This window comes from Coregonus lavaretus (genome assembly GCF_964263955.1).
Source record: "Coregonus lavaretus genome assembly, chromosome: 23".
In the NCBI taxonomy this organism is placed as follows: domain Eukaryota; kingdom Metazoa; phylum Chordata; class Actinopteri; order Salmoniformes; family Salmonidae; genus Coregonus; species Coregonus lavaretus.
This window is the reverse complement of record NC_140010.1, coordinates 12436908-12453343: the sequence shown is the minus strand read 5'-3', so window position 1 is coordinate 12453343 and position 16436 is coordinate 12436908. Positions and strand designations below refer to the sequence as shown.

Below are 16436 nucleotides of genomic sequence, written 5' to 3'. Positions count from 1 at the left end.
AACACAACAGTTCATTCCCCTGGTGATAAACAGCATATTCGAGTGTTCAAATAATGTAATGTAATTACCATAAACATTTATGTGCGGTTCGATTTAATTAATTATTTTATTATCATTATATTTTTTACTAAACATTTGCAAAAAAATAAATAAATATAATTTTATTTCATAAAGAGACCTTGGGATGGGGCTATAACACTAAGCAATATGCTATCATATCAGTGCCACTGAGATAAGTGCCGGTAGGTTTATTCTACACTGACCAAAAATATAAACGCAACATGCAACCTTTTAAAAGATTTTACTGAGTTACAGTTCATATAAAGGAAATCAGTCAATTGAAATAAATTCATTAGGCCCTAATCTATGGATTTCACATGACTGGGAATACAGACATGCATCTGTTGGTCACAGAAACCTTTAGAAAAACAGTCAGTATCTGGTGAAGAGCACACTTCTCCAGCGTGCTGGTGGCCATTGAAGGTGAGCATTTGCCCTCTGAAGTCGATTACAACGCCGAACTGCAGTCAGGTCAAGACCCTGGTGAGGACGAAGAGCACGCAGATGAGTTTCCCTGAGATGGTTTCTGACAGTTTGTGCAAAAATTTTTTGGTTGTGCAAACCCACAGTTTCATCAGCTGTCTGGGTGGCTGGTCTCAGACGATCCCGCAGGTGAAGAAGCCAGATGTGGAGGTCCTGGGCTGGCGTGGTTACAAGTTGTCTGCGGTTGTGAGGCCGGTTAGACATACTGCCAAATTCTCTAAAACGATGTTGGAGGCGGCTTATGGTAGAGAAATTAACATTCAATGCTCTGCCAACAGCAAAACTGCACATTTTAGTGGCCTTTTATTGTCCCCAGCACAAGGTGCACCTGTATAATGATCATGCTGTTTAATCAGCTTCTTGATATGCCACACCTGTCAGTTGGATGGATTATCTTGGCAAAAGGGAAATGCTCACAAACAGGGATGTAAAGAAATGTGTGCACAAAATTTGAGAGAAATACGTTTTTTGTGTGTATCGAACATTTATGGGATCTTTTATTTCAGCTCATGAAACATGGGACCAACACATTACATGTTGCGTTTATATTTTTGTTTAGTATATATAGAGTAGCTTAGCTGCTGCACCTTGATATGACTAGGCAATATTATTGTCATCATAACACCATTATATACTTCAACTCATTTAATACATGCATCATTAATTAAGTCTTAATACATGTGTAGCCTACTTAATAGATTTATATGTATTATTGTTGCTTAGTTGCTGAGAGGGTGCCTGTCTTCATAACTGTTTATGTATTTAGTTATGATGACACAGCGCGCCTGAGGTCTAATATCAAAAGGCTGCTCAACACATTATGAGGAGATTATTAATTGTCTGAGGCTATTCTAGGGCTATGAGAACACATCTAGGCTTGGTATACATCTAATTTGCCTTGGCAACATGAAAACACATGCCAGATTGACTAAGCAGTCATGTAGAAAATATAATTTGTGTTAAAATATATTTATTTCAGAACCCAACCAAAAAACAAATATAATTGTTTACTATAGGGCCCACAAAGAGTGGGTAGGCTACAGCTCTGACCAGGTTGAAGGAAGCCAACAAGAGCAGGTATTGGCAGAGGACAGTGGTGTTTCCTCAACTTTTATTGCAGGTGAACCGCTTTGCATGAGAAGCCAAACATAACATTCCAGAAGGCAAAAAATAAATTCCAAAATGGCACAACTTGTGCCTTCTCAGCTTTCAGCTGCCAGTTCTCTTTAATCATGATATTACAGTACTCCTTTGAGGACCTATTACCTGAGGTTATTGTTGTTAGGCTTGTTGTGTCATGCCCTGAAATGTAATGTTTGTCTGTCACTGTTGCGGTAGGTTGATGTTCCTCCAACTCTTCACAGAATAATTTGAGTGAGGGAATCTGCCCTCAATCCATTTTGGGTACTTTTATCCATGAAGTAAAACAAATAGGTGGGCAGCTTCACTGCATGTAGTACTGTCTTTATGTACTCTAAGTACAGTACAGGCTTGGTGTGAAAATGTGTTCCTCCATGACATGAGAGCAGTACAATTTACAGTCCTCACAGGAACAAACCAGGGAAGGGTTATAAAAATGTGAACAAACTAAACTCCCTCAAAACACAACTAGCTCTCTTCTCTGTATTAGGTAACAGCCTAGAGACCAGAATGTATTGTGATTAGCAGCATGTGTTTAGCGGCAGACCATGTTTACTGACGAGTCAGCAATGGGGAATGTCAGACCAGACGAACACTATGTTCCTGTTCTGAGTGCCCATTGCATGCAGCGAAAGGAAAGGGACCCAAAATGGGGAAAACTCATTTATAGAAATTATGTAATAAAACTGGATTTGCAATCACATCTTGAAAACGGATGCAAAGCCACTCCAGACATTCCTGTGTACCTTATAAAAGGTGTCAGTCTGACCCATAAAAATGTTCAGTATGTTCAAGCCACCTTCTCACTACCTATGGTCCAGTGGCGGTCGGTGACATTTAAGATGAGGGAGGATTTTTAAAAATAATGTATGAGCATGTCCTTATTTCTATTACAGCTTGTTGGATGACTGTCATTCATATTCCATTCACCCAGCTCAATGTAACATCGATAGGTTTAAGCTACTACATAATACTCACATGTTCCCTATACCCATCATGAGGTTGCTGCAACCTAGCCTATGAATGAAAGTTTACAATGTAGGTGCACAGGTTGAGATAAATTTGAGTAATAAAGGTGACAGACATTGACACATTCAATACCGCCTTGCACAATCTTGCCTGCATCTAGCTGATCTAGGGTGTAATCAGTAGTCCAACAGTTGCAAACAAGTTTCTATTGGACAAATTCAGGTAAGTTTATCCCAGTTTCGTTCCATTTGCTTCCATTTAAGAAATGTTTTTCAACAGAATCGGCAGAATGAATACACCCCTGATCAGACGCAAACACAGTTCACTATCATAGCAGCCACATACAAACAGCTGTCATGACGTGACTTTAACATTAATCTCAAGACTGTTATCTCTATTTAACTAACTATGTTTAATTGTTGTAACAATTAACTAATTAGGATCCGGGGCACCACGAGAGCAGTTATTTAAAGAGTTACCATCTCCTGAATTAAACTCTAAAAGGTCTTTACCTATCACATCTATTAACAGTCAACTTATTAATCATAACCTCGTATAATATCATCATTCTGAACAGTCGTAACCTCCTTGCATCTGCAAAAACCAGAGCCTTACTTATGATTCAGCACTTCACAAATTGGTTTAATTATTTATTTACTAGCTAATTAAATGCGAACACAGGATAAACATCCACACTCTGCACCGGTTATTGACTGGAGAAAACAGGTCCCTAGCGGAATGACAACAACATTGATGCTTGTTAAAGAAGAGAGGAAGAGAGAGAGATACACTTAACATTGCCACATTCGGAAACTACTCTCCTCTATAGTAACCATATACTTTGCACACGAACCGCCACCCTCTTTGAGTAAGAAATCATGAATGTGGCAATGAAAGGAAGTTGGGCCTTCTCGCTGCACGCTTGTAAGGCTATGATTGTTCAAAAAGGTTCCAACAAGTCTTCTACTGTTGATCTCTTCTTCGTAGTTGCCCGGTCTCCGATGACTTGTCGTGTAGTCCTGAACAGAACTACAGAGTTGATTTTCCTTCCATTCGCTCTTGACGATGCTTCTTTGAAGATAGACTAGCCAGCCGTATTGACGATTCCCAGTGGGGTGATGGGCGTAGCTGTCACGCCCTGGCTCTGGGGACTCTTATATGTTGAGCCAGGGTGTGTAGGGTCTATGTTTTGTGTTCTATGTTCAGTTTCTAGTTCATGTGTTTTCTAGGTTGGCCGGGGTGGTTCTCAATCAGAGGCAACGAGAATCAGCTGTTGCTTGTTGTCTCTGATTGGGAACCATACTTAGGCAGCCTGTTGTGCACTTGTGTTTTGTGGGATCTTGTTCCGTGTTGGTTTGTGTTGTTAACCGAGGACTTCACGTTTCGTTTGGTTGTTTTGTATTTTGTATCGTGTTGCCAGTACACTATTAAAAAGATGTACGCATATCACGCTGCGCCTTGGTCCAATCATTATGACGATCGTGACAGAAGATCCCACCAAAACAGGACCAAGCAGCGTTTCCAGGAGCAAACGCCGGGTAAGGAGATGGAGAGGTTGGCGATGCCCCAGGTGGGTCAATGGTGGTCCTGGGAGGATATGTTCGCGGGCAAAGGGCCATGGGCTAAAGTTAAAGCCCTGGTGAGAGAGGAGGTACGGCGCCAACAGTGTCGTCGTCGGACAGACGAGAGGCACCCCCAATAAAAAATTTTAGGGGGGGCACACGGCATGGACGACGGGGCTGCTGGAGGCAGCTACGGGGCGAGTTTGGGGATTAGGAGAGGAGGCCACCGGGTTTGGGGGGCTGGAAGGGAGGCTGGCGGAGCCTAGAGGTAGAGCAGAGCCAACTCCCCGTACTCAGGCTAGGCAGCGTGAGACTGGGCAGGTTCCGAGGTATGCAGAGCTGCGTACTGTGCCGCGAGTGGTCCGGCACAGTCCGGTACGTCCTGTGCGAGCACCACGCATGTGTCGTGCTAAGGTGGGCATGCAGCCAGGACGGAGTGTGCCGGCTCAACGCTCGTGGCCTCCAGTACCCCTCCTCGGTCCCGGATATCCTGCGCCAGTGTCACGTGCTGTTGTGCCAGTACGAGTACACAGCCCTGTACGTCCTGTGCTGATGCCTCACACAGAGTGTGTAAAAATAGGCATTCAGCCAGGACGGGTTGTGTCAGCTCTTCGCTCCAGACCTCCATGTCCGTCTCCACAGCCCGGTCCGGCCTGTTCCTGTTCCCCGCACCAAGCCTATGGTGCGCGTCGCCAGCCCGGCCCGGTCTGTTCCTGCTCCCCGCACCAAGCCTATGGTGCGCGTCGCCAGCCCGGCCCAGCCTGTTCCTGCTCCCCGCACCAAGACTACGGTGCGCGTCGCCAGCCCGGTCCGGCCTGTTCCTGCTCCCCGCACCAAGCCTTTGGTGCGCGTCGCCAGCCCGGCCTGTTCCTGCCCCTTGCACCAAGCCAATGGTGCGCGTCGCCAGCCCGGCCTGTTCCTGCCCCTCGCACCAAGCCTATGGTGCGCGTCGCCGGCCAGGCCTGTTCCTGCCCCTCGCACCAAGCCAATGGTGCGCGTCGCCAGCCCAGCCCGGCCTGTTCCTGCTCCCCGCACCAAGCCAATGGTGTGCGTCGCCAGCCCGGCCCGGCCTGTTCCTGCCCCTCGCACCAAGCCAATGGTGCGCGTCGCCAGCCCGGCCCGGCCTGTTCCTGCTCCCCGCACCAAGACAATGGTGCGCGTCGCCAGCCCGGCCCGGCCTGTTCCTGCTCCCCGCACCAAGCCTATGGTGCGCGTCGCCAGCCCTGCCCGGCCTGTTCTTGCTCCCCGCACCAAGCCTGTGGTGCGCGTCGTCAGCCCGGTCCGGCCCGTTCCTGCTCCCCGCACCAAGCCAGTGGTGCGCGACATCAGCCCGGTCCGGCCTGTTCCTGCTCCCCGCACCAAGCCAGTGGTGCGCGACGTCAGCCCGGTCCGGCCCGTTCCTGCTCCCCGCACCAAGCCTGTGGCCCTCCAATGTTATTTTAGACATGGAGAGTGGCTTTAGACAGCTTGGTCTATAAGATAAAGAGCCATGCAGACCTGAAGTTTGCCTGTTGGGAATGGCACAATGATTGCTGATGCTCATAGGCGTTAATGGTGTAGTATATCATTTCATGTTTGTTTTCAGTAGTATGATCTCATGGCTTTGAAGCGACTAGGTTACGTCAGTACACTAAGGTCTGGAGTTATAATCATTATAATGTAATAATGTTCTTCTACCATACCAGTCAAACCCTACTCCATAACTGACCACCTGTTGAATCCAGTTTAAAGTGTATGTACTTTTAGTACTTATTATTACCTAACATGGTTCCACAAAAATCGCTCAACAATGTGTGGGCCTTGGGGCTATGTAGGAAAAAGAAAAAAAGACAAGAGTATTGTGACACATGCTCCTCAAATATGATGTCTGCTGTTCAGCTGTGTGAATTTGCCTGGATTTAACTCAACAGTCTGTGCTATGTGCACTCTCAAGTTAGACAAGGACTAAATGAAAAGATATGCCAGTCTGGTTGACTAGGTTTCCTATTCACGCAAGTCATCCTTAAGTAAACAACAAGGGTGAAGGGTGGGAAAGTATTTTTGTTATTTCATAATTGTTGTTCTTTGATGTGGGTATAAAATTTTATTTTCCAAAGGCACCCTCCAGGTTCATCCTGAATGGATGTTCCTTCAGGCATTCCTCAAGCACATTCTGGAATCTCTTTTGTCTTCTCTCAATCCTAACTCACTTATTCTGTCAAAACAAAGACAGAATATGCGAGGAATATGAAGGGTGGGAAAGTATTTTTGTTATTTCATAATTGTTGTTCTTTGATGTGGGTATAAAATTTTATTTTCCAAAGGCACCCTCCAGGTTCATCCTGAATGGATGTTCCTTCAGGCATTCCTCAAGCACATTCTGGAATCTCTTTTGTCTTCTCTCAATCCTAACTCACTTATTCTGTCAAAACAAAGAATTCCAGGAGGGGTCAAACATTCCAAACTTGCTCTACTCTTCTTTTTAAAGATATTTGGGTTAGACAAACATTAATCCACCCACATCCAGATGGGTGACTGAAAGGCATTTCAAATATGACAAGAGATGGAATTGAAGAGACTACAGCGCACAGGAAAAATAAAGAAATTACTTTCAATACAAACACTGACCATAGATTGAGGGTTATTCTAAACACTTGGGCTGGCCTGCATCCGAGGAGACACATTTTTTCCATTCAGTTATCCATAGAAATATGTAGTTCATCTTTTTATATTTAGACTATAATATATTAGTGCTGAGCCTTCACATTTAGCCTAGTCCATCCCAGGTCATCTCATAGTCTAATAGTGTCATCTGATAAAAAAAAGGTAATACATTTGTATGGCAACAAGGTAACACATACTAGAACAATTATCATACAGGTATAGATATTAAAAAGGTTAAATACAATAGAAAAGAATATAACTTAATAGAATAGAATAAACTTAATTGTCCAGACTGTCTCAGACGCACTTTAGGACAGAACAGGACAGTCAACATATACAAAATATCTTAAAATAAATACTTTAAATACGTGTTTGACCTCAGTTTCCAACATTAAATAGCCTAAAAGAGAAAGGAATAGAAAATAAAATAAATGAATCCCTGTAAGAATTAAAGTAGGCAGTGTGGTACTTGGCTTGAATGGAGAAAGCATTGGGAGACATTCCTCGCATAGTTTTGGAACAATTCACCCCATAGGCTACGTCAGATCTCTTTCGGATATAAAAGATGAGAGGGTACACAAGCGAAACAGCAGATTATATATACCTAGTAACTCACACGGTAGTTAAGCCTAAAGTACTCCGTGTCTGGAATAATCAATCTAAAGGAGCCTTTTTATTTACTAAGGAAGATAAGAAGACTATTTCAATAGACATGAAAGTGTTGATGCTTTCCTTTGTTGTTTTCCTCTATGGGAGTTTTACTTCAGTAAGAAATATCTATTAATCAATTCATTCATTAATCGTAGCCTACAATAATATGCGTGCTTGATTGCCAATGCCGAGGGTGGGTGACGGTGATTATTTAAGATAGTCCTCATTCCATCTCACAGTGCAATTTTGTAGAAGAAATCACATAAATGAAGTGAACATTTATTTATCTTATAACATGTTTTTGTTCTTTTAGGCATCAGCACTTTGTCCCTCCAAATGTTTGTGTCCTCTTGAGTTAGCCAGGTGCGCTCCAGGAATCAGCCTCGTGCCAGACGGCTGTGGATGCTGCAAAGTTTGCGCCCGGCAGCTCAATGAGGACTGCAGCAAGACAGAGCCATGCGACCACATCAAGGGACTGGAGTGCAACTTTGGGTCTGGTTATGGCACAGCTAAAGGCATCTGTCGAGGTATGATAAAAGTGTATTGGAAATAATAATACTGATACCCTGCTGTGGTCATTGTAACTTCTACAAATCAGTATAGGCTCCAATGGGTTTGGCTGTAGAGATGTAGGAATTTACGGTTATGAACATGTTTATTACAAATGACGAATTATGCTTTTGGTTTACAGCTCATTCTTTATAATTAGATATTACACTTGACTCACATAGTAACAGTCTCCCTGTCTGCTTCTCCAAACAGCCAAATCAGATGGAAGACCCTGTGAGTACAACAGCAAGATCTACCAGAATGGAGAGAGCTTCAGTGCCAACTGCAAGCACCAGTGTACGTGCATGGATGGTGCCTTGGGGTGTGTGTCCCTGTGCCCCCAGCAGCTCTCCCTGCCCAAACTGGGCTGTGCCGAACACAAGCCGGTCAAAGTGCCTGGTCGCTGCTGTGAGGAGCTGGTCTGCCCTGAGGAGGAGGGGAAAGTGGTGGGCTCAGCCTCAGTTGAAAAGAAGGTCAGCAAAGATGGCTGCAAGGATAAACATTCCGATGATGACCTCACAAAGAGAAACGAGCTGGTGTCTGTCATCAGAGGACTCAAGTCTTTAGCTGGTGAGTCAATGGAACTCTGTTTATTCCAGTGGTTCAGTTAGTGATATTATTGAGCTCCAATAGATGTTCAGCCTCGGTATACATCCAGACAGGGAGCTATTTATTATCACCATCTGTATGTACAGTGTAAATAGTATGTAGATTTGAACTCATGTCCAAGTTTTGTGAGACCCATCCAATGCACATTGACTAATCTTCTTGCCATCTTTTCCCCACAGCTTTCAGGAGTAAGCCTGAGAGTCGCCTGATGTCCAAGGGGAACAGGAGGTGTGTGGCTCAGACCACAGCCAAGTCCCTTTGCTCTAAGTCCTGTGGTACAGGAGTTTCCTCCAGGGTCACCAACAACAACAGCCAGTGCAAGCTGGTGAAGGTGACTCGTCTCTGTGAGGTCCGCCCATGCTACCAGTCAGCCTACTCCATCCTGAAAGTATGCATCTATACATTATACAGTCATTTTCCAGATGCTTATATCCAAAATTACTTCTACAAATATATTGAGTATACAGAGCATTTGGAAAGTATTCAGACCCCTTAACTTTTTCCACATTTTGTTACGTTACAACCTTATTCTAAAATGGATTAAATTGTTTCCCCCCCCCTCATGACCCCATAATGACAAAGCAAAAACAGGTTTTTAGAAATTCTAGTAAATGTATAAAGAAATACAAAACTGAAATATCACATTTACATAAGTATTCAGACCCTTTACTCAGTACTTTGTTGAAGCACCTTCGGCAGCAATTACAGCCTTGAGTCTTCGTGGGTATGAAACTACAAGCTTGGCACACCTGTATTTGGGGAGTTTCTACTATTCTTCTCTGCAGATCCTCTCAAGCTCTGTCAGGTTGGATGGGGTGCGTTGCTGTATAGCTATTTTCAGGTCTCTCCAGAGATGTTCAATCGGGTTCAGGTCCGGGCTCTGGCTGGGACACTCAAGGACATTCAGAGACTTGTCCCGAAGGCACTCCTGCGTTGTCTTGGCTGTGTGTTTAGGGTCGTTGTCCTGTTGGAAGGTGAACCTTCACCCCAGTCTGAGGTCCTGAGCGCTCTGGAGCAGGTTTTCATCAAGGATCTCTCTGTACTTTGCTCCGTTCATCTTTCCCTCGATCCTGACCAGTCTCCCAGTCCCTGCCACTGAAAAACATCCCCACAACAGGATGCTAACACCACCATGCTTCACCGTAGGGAAGAAGCCAGGTTTCCTCCAGACTTGACGCTTAGCATTCAGGCCAAAGAGTTCAATTTTGGTTTCATCAGACCAGAGAATCTTGTTTCTCATGGTCTGAGAGTCTTTAGGTGCCTTTTGGCAAACTCCAAGCGGGCTTTCATGTGCCTTTTACTGAGGAGTGGCTTCCGTCTGGCCACTCTACCATAAATACCTGATTGGTGGAGTGCTGCAAAGATGGTTATCCTTCTGGAAGGTTCTCCCATCTCCACAGAGGAACTCTAGAGCTCTGTTAGAGTGACCATCGTGTTCTTGGTCACCTCCCTGACCAAGGCCCTTCTCCCTCGATTGCTCTGTTTGGCCGGGCAGCCAGCTACGGACAATTCCTTCGACCTCATGGCTTGGTTTTTGCTCTGACATGCACTGTCAACTGTGGGACCTTATATAGACAGGTGTGTGCCTTTCCAAATCATGTCCAATCAATTGAATTTACCACAGGTGGAGTCCAATCAAGTTATAGAAACATCAAGGATGATAAATGGAAACAGGATGCATCTGAGCTTAATTTCGTGTCTCATAGCAAAGGGTCTGAATACTTATGTAAATAAGGCATTTCTGTGTTTTATTTTTAATTAATTTGCTAAAATTTCTAAAAACCTGTTTTCATGTTGTCATTATGGGGTATTGTGTGTAGATTGATGAGGAATTTATTTGATTTGATCCATTTTAGAATGAGGCTGTAACGTAACAAAATGTGTAAAAGGTCAAGGGGTCTGAACACTTTCCGAATGCACTGTATGTGGCCCATGTGAGAATCGAACCGGCGGCAGCAATGCTATGCTATCACCAGGATGAAACTGAATCCTAAGGACATTGAAACACATGCATGTCCAGTACATCAATATTTTGTTCTCACATTGTTCTTGTTCTCCTCTCACCAACAGAAGGGTAAGAAGTGCAGTCGCATTGCGAAGGCCAGCCGTCCAGTGAAGCTGAGCTATGCAGGCTGCAGCAGCGTGAAGAAGTTCCACCCAAGGTACTGTGGTTCTTGTCTGGACGGGCGCTGCTGCACCCCTCAGCAGACCCAGACTGTAGCCGTTCGCTTCCGCTGTGAGGACGGAGACACTTTCAGCAAGGACGTCATGGTCATAGAGTCCTGTTCATGTGACTTTAACTCTCCTCATAACAACAAGAAGCCCTCTGGGCTCTCCAATGATATCCGCAAATCCAGAGGCTGAGGGGAAGGGAAGGTTGAGGGTTCCACACCCTGTACGTAAACTAGGATTACAAAGGGGTGCGATGACAGGGAGTAAGGATAACTCCATATGTGCACTGCTATGCTGGAGACATTTATTTTGAGGATTTTTTATGAATTGCTTCGTAATATTGGAGTGTTTTTGGCTGCTTCGATATGGAGCGTTATGTTATGTTGTAATATTTCAGTTCAATGACAACTTGTTTTGTTTATTCAAACAAGGCATGAGATGCACTCAAGTTTTGTACGCATGTCTATCTTTGTGAATATATTTGTATTTTTGTACAGTCAAAATATGAAAACATCTGCTTTGTGGCAGCTACTAGAATGATTTAATCATGAGTAGATGTGTGTCAAATATAAATAAGTGCAATTGTTTTTAACCCTCCCGTTGTCCTAGGGTCAAAATGACCCGCCACTGTGTTGAACCAACTTTATTTAATTTGTATATTTTTGGGATCATTTGTGAGAAGGAGGCAGTGAGACTTTAAAGAAAGTATCACTGCCTCCTTCTCACAAATGATCTAAAAAATATACAAATTAAATAAAGTTGGTTCAACACAGTGGCGGGTCATTTTGACCCTAGGACAACGGGAGGGTTTTAATATCAAAATAATATTTGTATTATTTATTTCTAAAATATTGACGTTTTCTTAAGATATGATAGGCCATATTGGAAAATTATATTTTAGAGCATTCGTTTTTTAGGTTATTAATAAAATATATGTATTTATGGAACCTGATGCTCTGTTTAGTGTTTGGGATCCCATTGGACAGTTGATATTTAACCTAGTTCTATTGGCATTGCTTTCCCTAATTGAATCTATCCTCCACCCATAGTTCTTTTAAAGTAAGGGATACCTCCTGTGTTTCAGGCTGACCCACTTCTGGGGGGTTCTAGATTTGAATGGATGGATCAAATGTGTAAATTTGTATCGTCTAGTAGTTCATTGTGTTTGTGGGTCACGTAGTACCATCGAATCCAGCTCCTACATTACATTCAGTCTGCACAAACATCAAATCATCATAAAACCTCTAAATACATCCATCAAGTCTATTTTCATTCAGTGAGTGTCTATAACCCGATCTGTGATCTCTGTAAATGTTGTACATATTTTAGAGGTTTTTACGTGTTTTTTAAATCAGCGTTTTTGTTTTTGATAAGTCATTGAGTTGTTAATTGGATATATCTGGGGGGTTTTACCCACGGAGTTGCAGGACTGACGTTGGGTTGGCTTGTCTGTTTTGGCTAGCTAGCTGGCTAGCTAATGTTTGCATTTAAAAGATGCATCTCAGCACCTTTCACCTGATAAGGTGGTCCAGGATGGCAGAGAGCTCGGCCCCAGTGAGGTACTGGGCTGTCCGCACCAACCTCTGTAGCGCCATGTGATTGAGGGCGGTGCAGTTGCCATACCAAGCAGTGATGCAGTCATTCAAGATGCTCTCAAATGGTGCAGCAGTAGAACAGAGAGTACAGGAGAGGACTAAGCACACACCCCTGTGGGGCCCCCGTGTTGGGTCAGCTTGGCGGAGGTGATGTTGCCTACCCTCACCACCTGGGGTCGCCCCGTCAGGAAGTCCAGGGTCCAGTTGCAGAGGGAGGTGTTCAGTCCCAGGGTCCCAAGCTTGGTGACAAGCTTGGAGTGGCCTATGGTGTTGTACGCTGAGCTGTGGTCAATGAACAGCATTCTCACATAGGTATTCCTCTTATCTAGGTGGGTGAGCACAGTATGGAGTGCAATTGCATCGTCTATGGATCTGTTGGGGCGGTATGCAAATTGAAGTGGGTCTAGGGCATCTGGGATGATAGAGTTGATGTGTGCCATAACCAGCCATAACCAGCCCACAGATGTGAGTGCTACAGGGCGGTAGTCATTGTGGCAGGTAGCCTTAGAGTTCTTAGGAACAGGAATGATGGTGGTCAGCTTGAGAGATGTGGGGATTACAGACTGGGACAAGGTTGAAAATTAATATGCCTGCCAGCTGTTCTGCGCATGCTCTGAGAACACGCCCTGGAATACCGTCCCCGCGGCCTTACGAGTGTTGACCTGATTAAAAACGTTACTCACGTCAGCCTTGGAGAGCGAGATTACCCAGTCCCCTGGGTCAGCATGGGCCCTCATGCACGTGTGTGTTTGTATGTGTGTCTGTAATAAACAAGTGTGTAATACCTTCTCAATTGCTTAACGTGTCAGGCATCAGCATGAAAGAAGAATGCTTTCCAGCAAAGAGAGAGAGAGACAGAAATGCATGACAGACAGTATTACATAAACAGGCTCTGACTTGGACCAGGGGGGAAAATGAGGGCATTGACGCACACAGAAGTAAAATGCGTCCATCTTGTGTCTGAGGAGTACAATGGAGCTTTGTCTTTGAACACTTGAGAGGAGTGGAACAGGTCTGAGCTTTAAAGAATCCCACTTCTCCTTCAGTTTACTTCCTGGATTGAAATGGAACTGACCCTGTTGCTAACCCTTTGAGGCAGAGAACTTGACTGACATTAGTAGCCTATGCCCTATACCCTACGGCAGGGGTATTCAACTCTTACCCTATGAGGTCTGGAGCCTGCTGGTTTTCTGTCCTACCTAATAATTAATTGCACACAGCTGGTGTCCCAGGTCTAAATCAGTCCCTGATTAGAGGGCAACAATTAAAAAATGCAGTGGAACTGGCTTCGAAGTCCAGAGTTGAGTTTGAGGGCCCTAGGGTTTGATGAGTTTACATAATAGCAGGCAGGATTATGACTCAACCAATAGCCCCATAATCATACCATAATCAATAGCCCCATAATCATACCATAATCAATAGCCAAATGTTCCTGGATGTCATCAGACGTGTCAAGTCAAGCTTATGTAACAAAGCATTGTGAGATGTGCCAAGGTTCCGGTTGGTAGGCCAGGCTATGGAGTGTACCTTAGTTCGACTGGAGGCCTGCCTGTATACCCAAACAACCTCTAAAACTCAATATCCCAGTTCATATAAACACATCAAAAGCTAAACACAAAGAGGCCAAGAGGGGAAGTATCAGTGGACATGTGGTTCACATTGCTGCTCATTTGTTGTGTTCCAACTTGAAATATACTTACTCCTGTCACTATATTAGACCTTATTGAATATGTTACCTGCATAATAAATGTATATGTTATGTGTCAATGAATGGGGAAGAGGAACTTTTTGTATGGAAAGTTACTGTGAGAAAAAAGGGGAACAGCATGTATGTCCAAAGTCTGTTGAGTAAGGTGAACAGAAGATCACTTGTAAACATCCCGGAGAAGTGACCGGATGAAGGGGAACTGTTACCAGATCGCTTGACAGCACAACATTTAGGCAGTTTTGGGAAACAGATGGACAGTTCTGAGAAGTCACACCCCTAATCTCGTCTTGACATATACAGCTGTGTAAAAAATTAAGAGACCACTGCAAATGTTTCTTAAATCAGCATCTCTACATGTATGACAGCCATTCCATTCCAGTGTTTGTTGAATTCCAACACAGGCACACCTCATTCTACTGAATTAGGTACTGATTAGGTGATCACCTGAACCAAATCTTATTTAACAAGGAAAAGTATAAAAACCACTGCTGTGGTCATCACTATCCTCTTGCAATAGGACCAGCTGGATGGCAAAAACAGAAAACAGTGCTAATAGTACCTCAAAAGTAATATTAATCAAAAAAGAACTATTGACCATGCCAAAAGAGTTGAAAATGAAAGTTTTGAGTGAGGAAAAGAAGGGTTCAATTCTGGCTTTACTGGCAGAGGGATACAGTGAGCGTCAGGTTGCTTCCATCCTTAAAATTTCAAAGACGGCGGTTCATAAGAACAAGGTCAAGCAGCAGACATTGGGGACAACAAAGCTACAGACCGGCAGAGGGCGAAAACGACTCTCTACTGACCGGGATGACCGCAAACTCATTTGAATGTCACTCCACAACCGTAGGATGACATCCAGTGACCTACAAAAAGAATGGCAAACGGCAACTGGGGTGAAGTGCACGGCGAGTTCGAAACAGGCTCCTAGGGGCAGGGCTGAAGTCGTGCAAAGCTAGAAAAAAGCCCTTCATCAATGAGAAGCAAAGAAGAGCCAGGCTGAGGTTTGCAAAAGACCGTAAGGATTGGAGTAAGGTCATCTTCTCTGATGAGTCCAATTTTCAGCTTTGCCCAACATCTGGTCGTCTAATGGTTAGACGGAGACCTGGAGAGGCCTACAAGCCACAGTGTCTCGCACCCACTGTGAAATTTGGTGGAGGATCGGTGATGATCTGGGGGTGCATGAATCAAGCCACGTACAAGGTTGTCCTGGAAGAAAACTTGCTTCCTTTTGCTCTGACATTGTTCTCCAACTCTGAGGATTGTTTTTTCCAGCAGGACAATGTGCCATGCCACACAGCCAGGTCAATCAAGGTGTGGATGGAGGACCACCAGATCAAGACCCTGTCATGGCCAGCCCAATCTCCAGACCTGAACCCCATTGAAAACTTTTGGAATGTGATCTAGAGGAAGATGAATGGTCTCAAGCCATCAAACAAAGCCAAGCTGCTTGAATTTTTAAGCCAAGAGTGGCATAAAGTCACCCATCAATGTAAAAGACTGGTGGAGAGCATGCCAAGACGCATGAAAGCTGTCATTGAAAATCAGGGTTATTCCACCAAATATTGATTTCTGAACTCTTCCTAAGTTAAAACATTAGTATTGTGTTGTTTAAAAATGAACATTAACTTATTTTCTTTGCATTATTCGAGGTCTGACAACACTGCATCTTTTTTGTTATTTTGACCAGTTGTCATTTTCTGCAAATAAATGCTCTAAATAACAATATTTTTATTTGGAATTTGGGAGAAATGTTGTCAGTAGTTTATAGAATAAAACAAATTTTAGATTTTTACCCAAACACATACCTATAAATAGTAAAACCAGAGAAACTGATAATTTTGCAGTGGTCTCTTAATTATTTCCACAGCTGTATATGCCTGTTTGATCATTGTACAAGTGTGTTTGCAGCTGAAGCATCCAGTGGAATGAATAAACTTGTTTTGAGCTTTTCTAGTTGTCCGTCTGAGTTCATAGTCTGTTTGTTCAGAACCTAACAGTTGAATTGTTTGTTTTTGACTTTTACATAATTGGTTCTGCGTTGGATATCTGGAGATCCTGTGACGAAACCAGGCCTGACAGCTAAAGCAACTGTACCTTGATTTCAGATGTTGGCATTGTTTCTTTCCCTCCAAACGTTATGCAAAGTGTTGACTGACTACTACTAAGCAACACCCTGGAGACAGTGAGATCCCAAACAGGTCATGAAATTGGCTCTCCGAGGCTCCTATATCTTGCACAGCACCGCTGAGTGATATACAGGCTTAAGACTTACCTTCCTTAAAGGGATAGTTTGAG

General features: G+C 43.9%; 1 protein-coding gene across 1 annotated transcript; it reads left to right on the top strand.

Moving 5' to 3' along the window:
• Positions 1-7692: 7692 nt before the first annotated feature.
• Positions 7693-11030, top strand: LOC311098876 (CCN family member 1-like; the record flags this gene model as incomplete). The annotated part of the gene is made up of 5 exons (XM_084139435.1): positions 7693-7701; positions 7822-8035; positions 8271-8627; positions 8846-9054; positions 10737-11030. 5 exons carry the CDS (start codon positions 7693-7695, stop codon positions 11028-11030), a joined length of 1083 nt encoding a protein of 360 aa, XP_083995561.1.
• Between the last annotated feature and the right edge of the window lie 5406 nt (positions 11031-16436).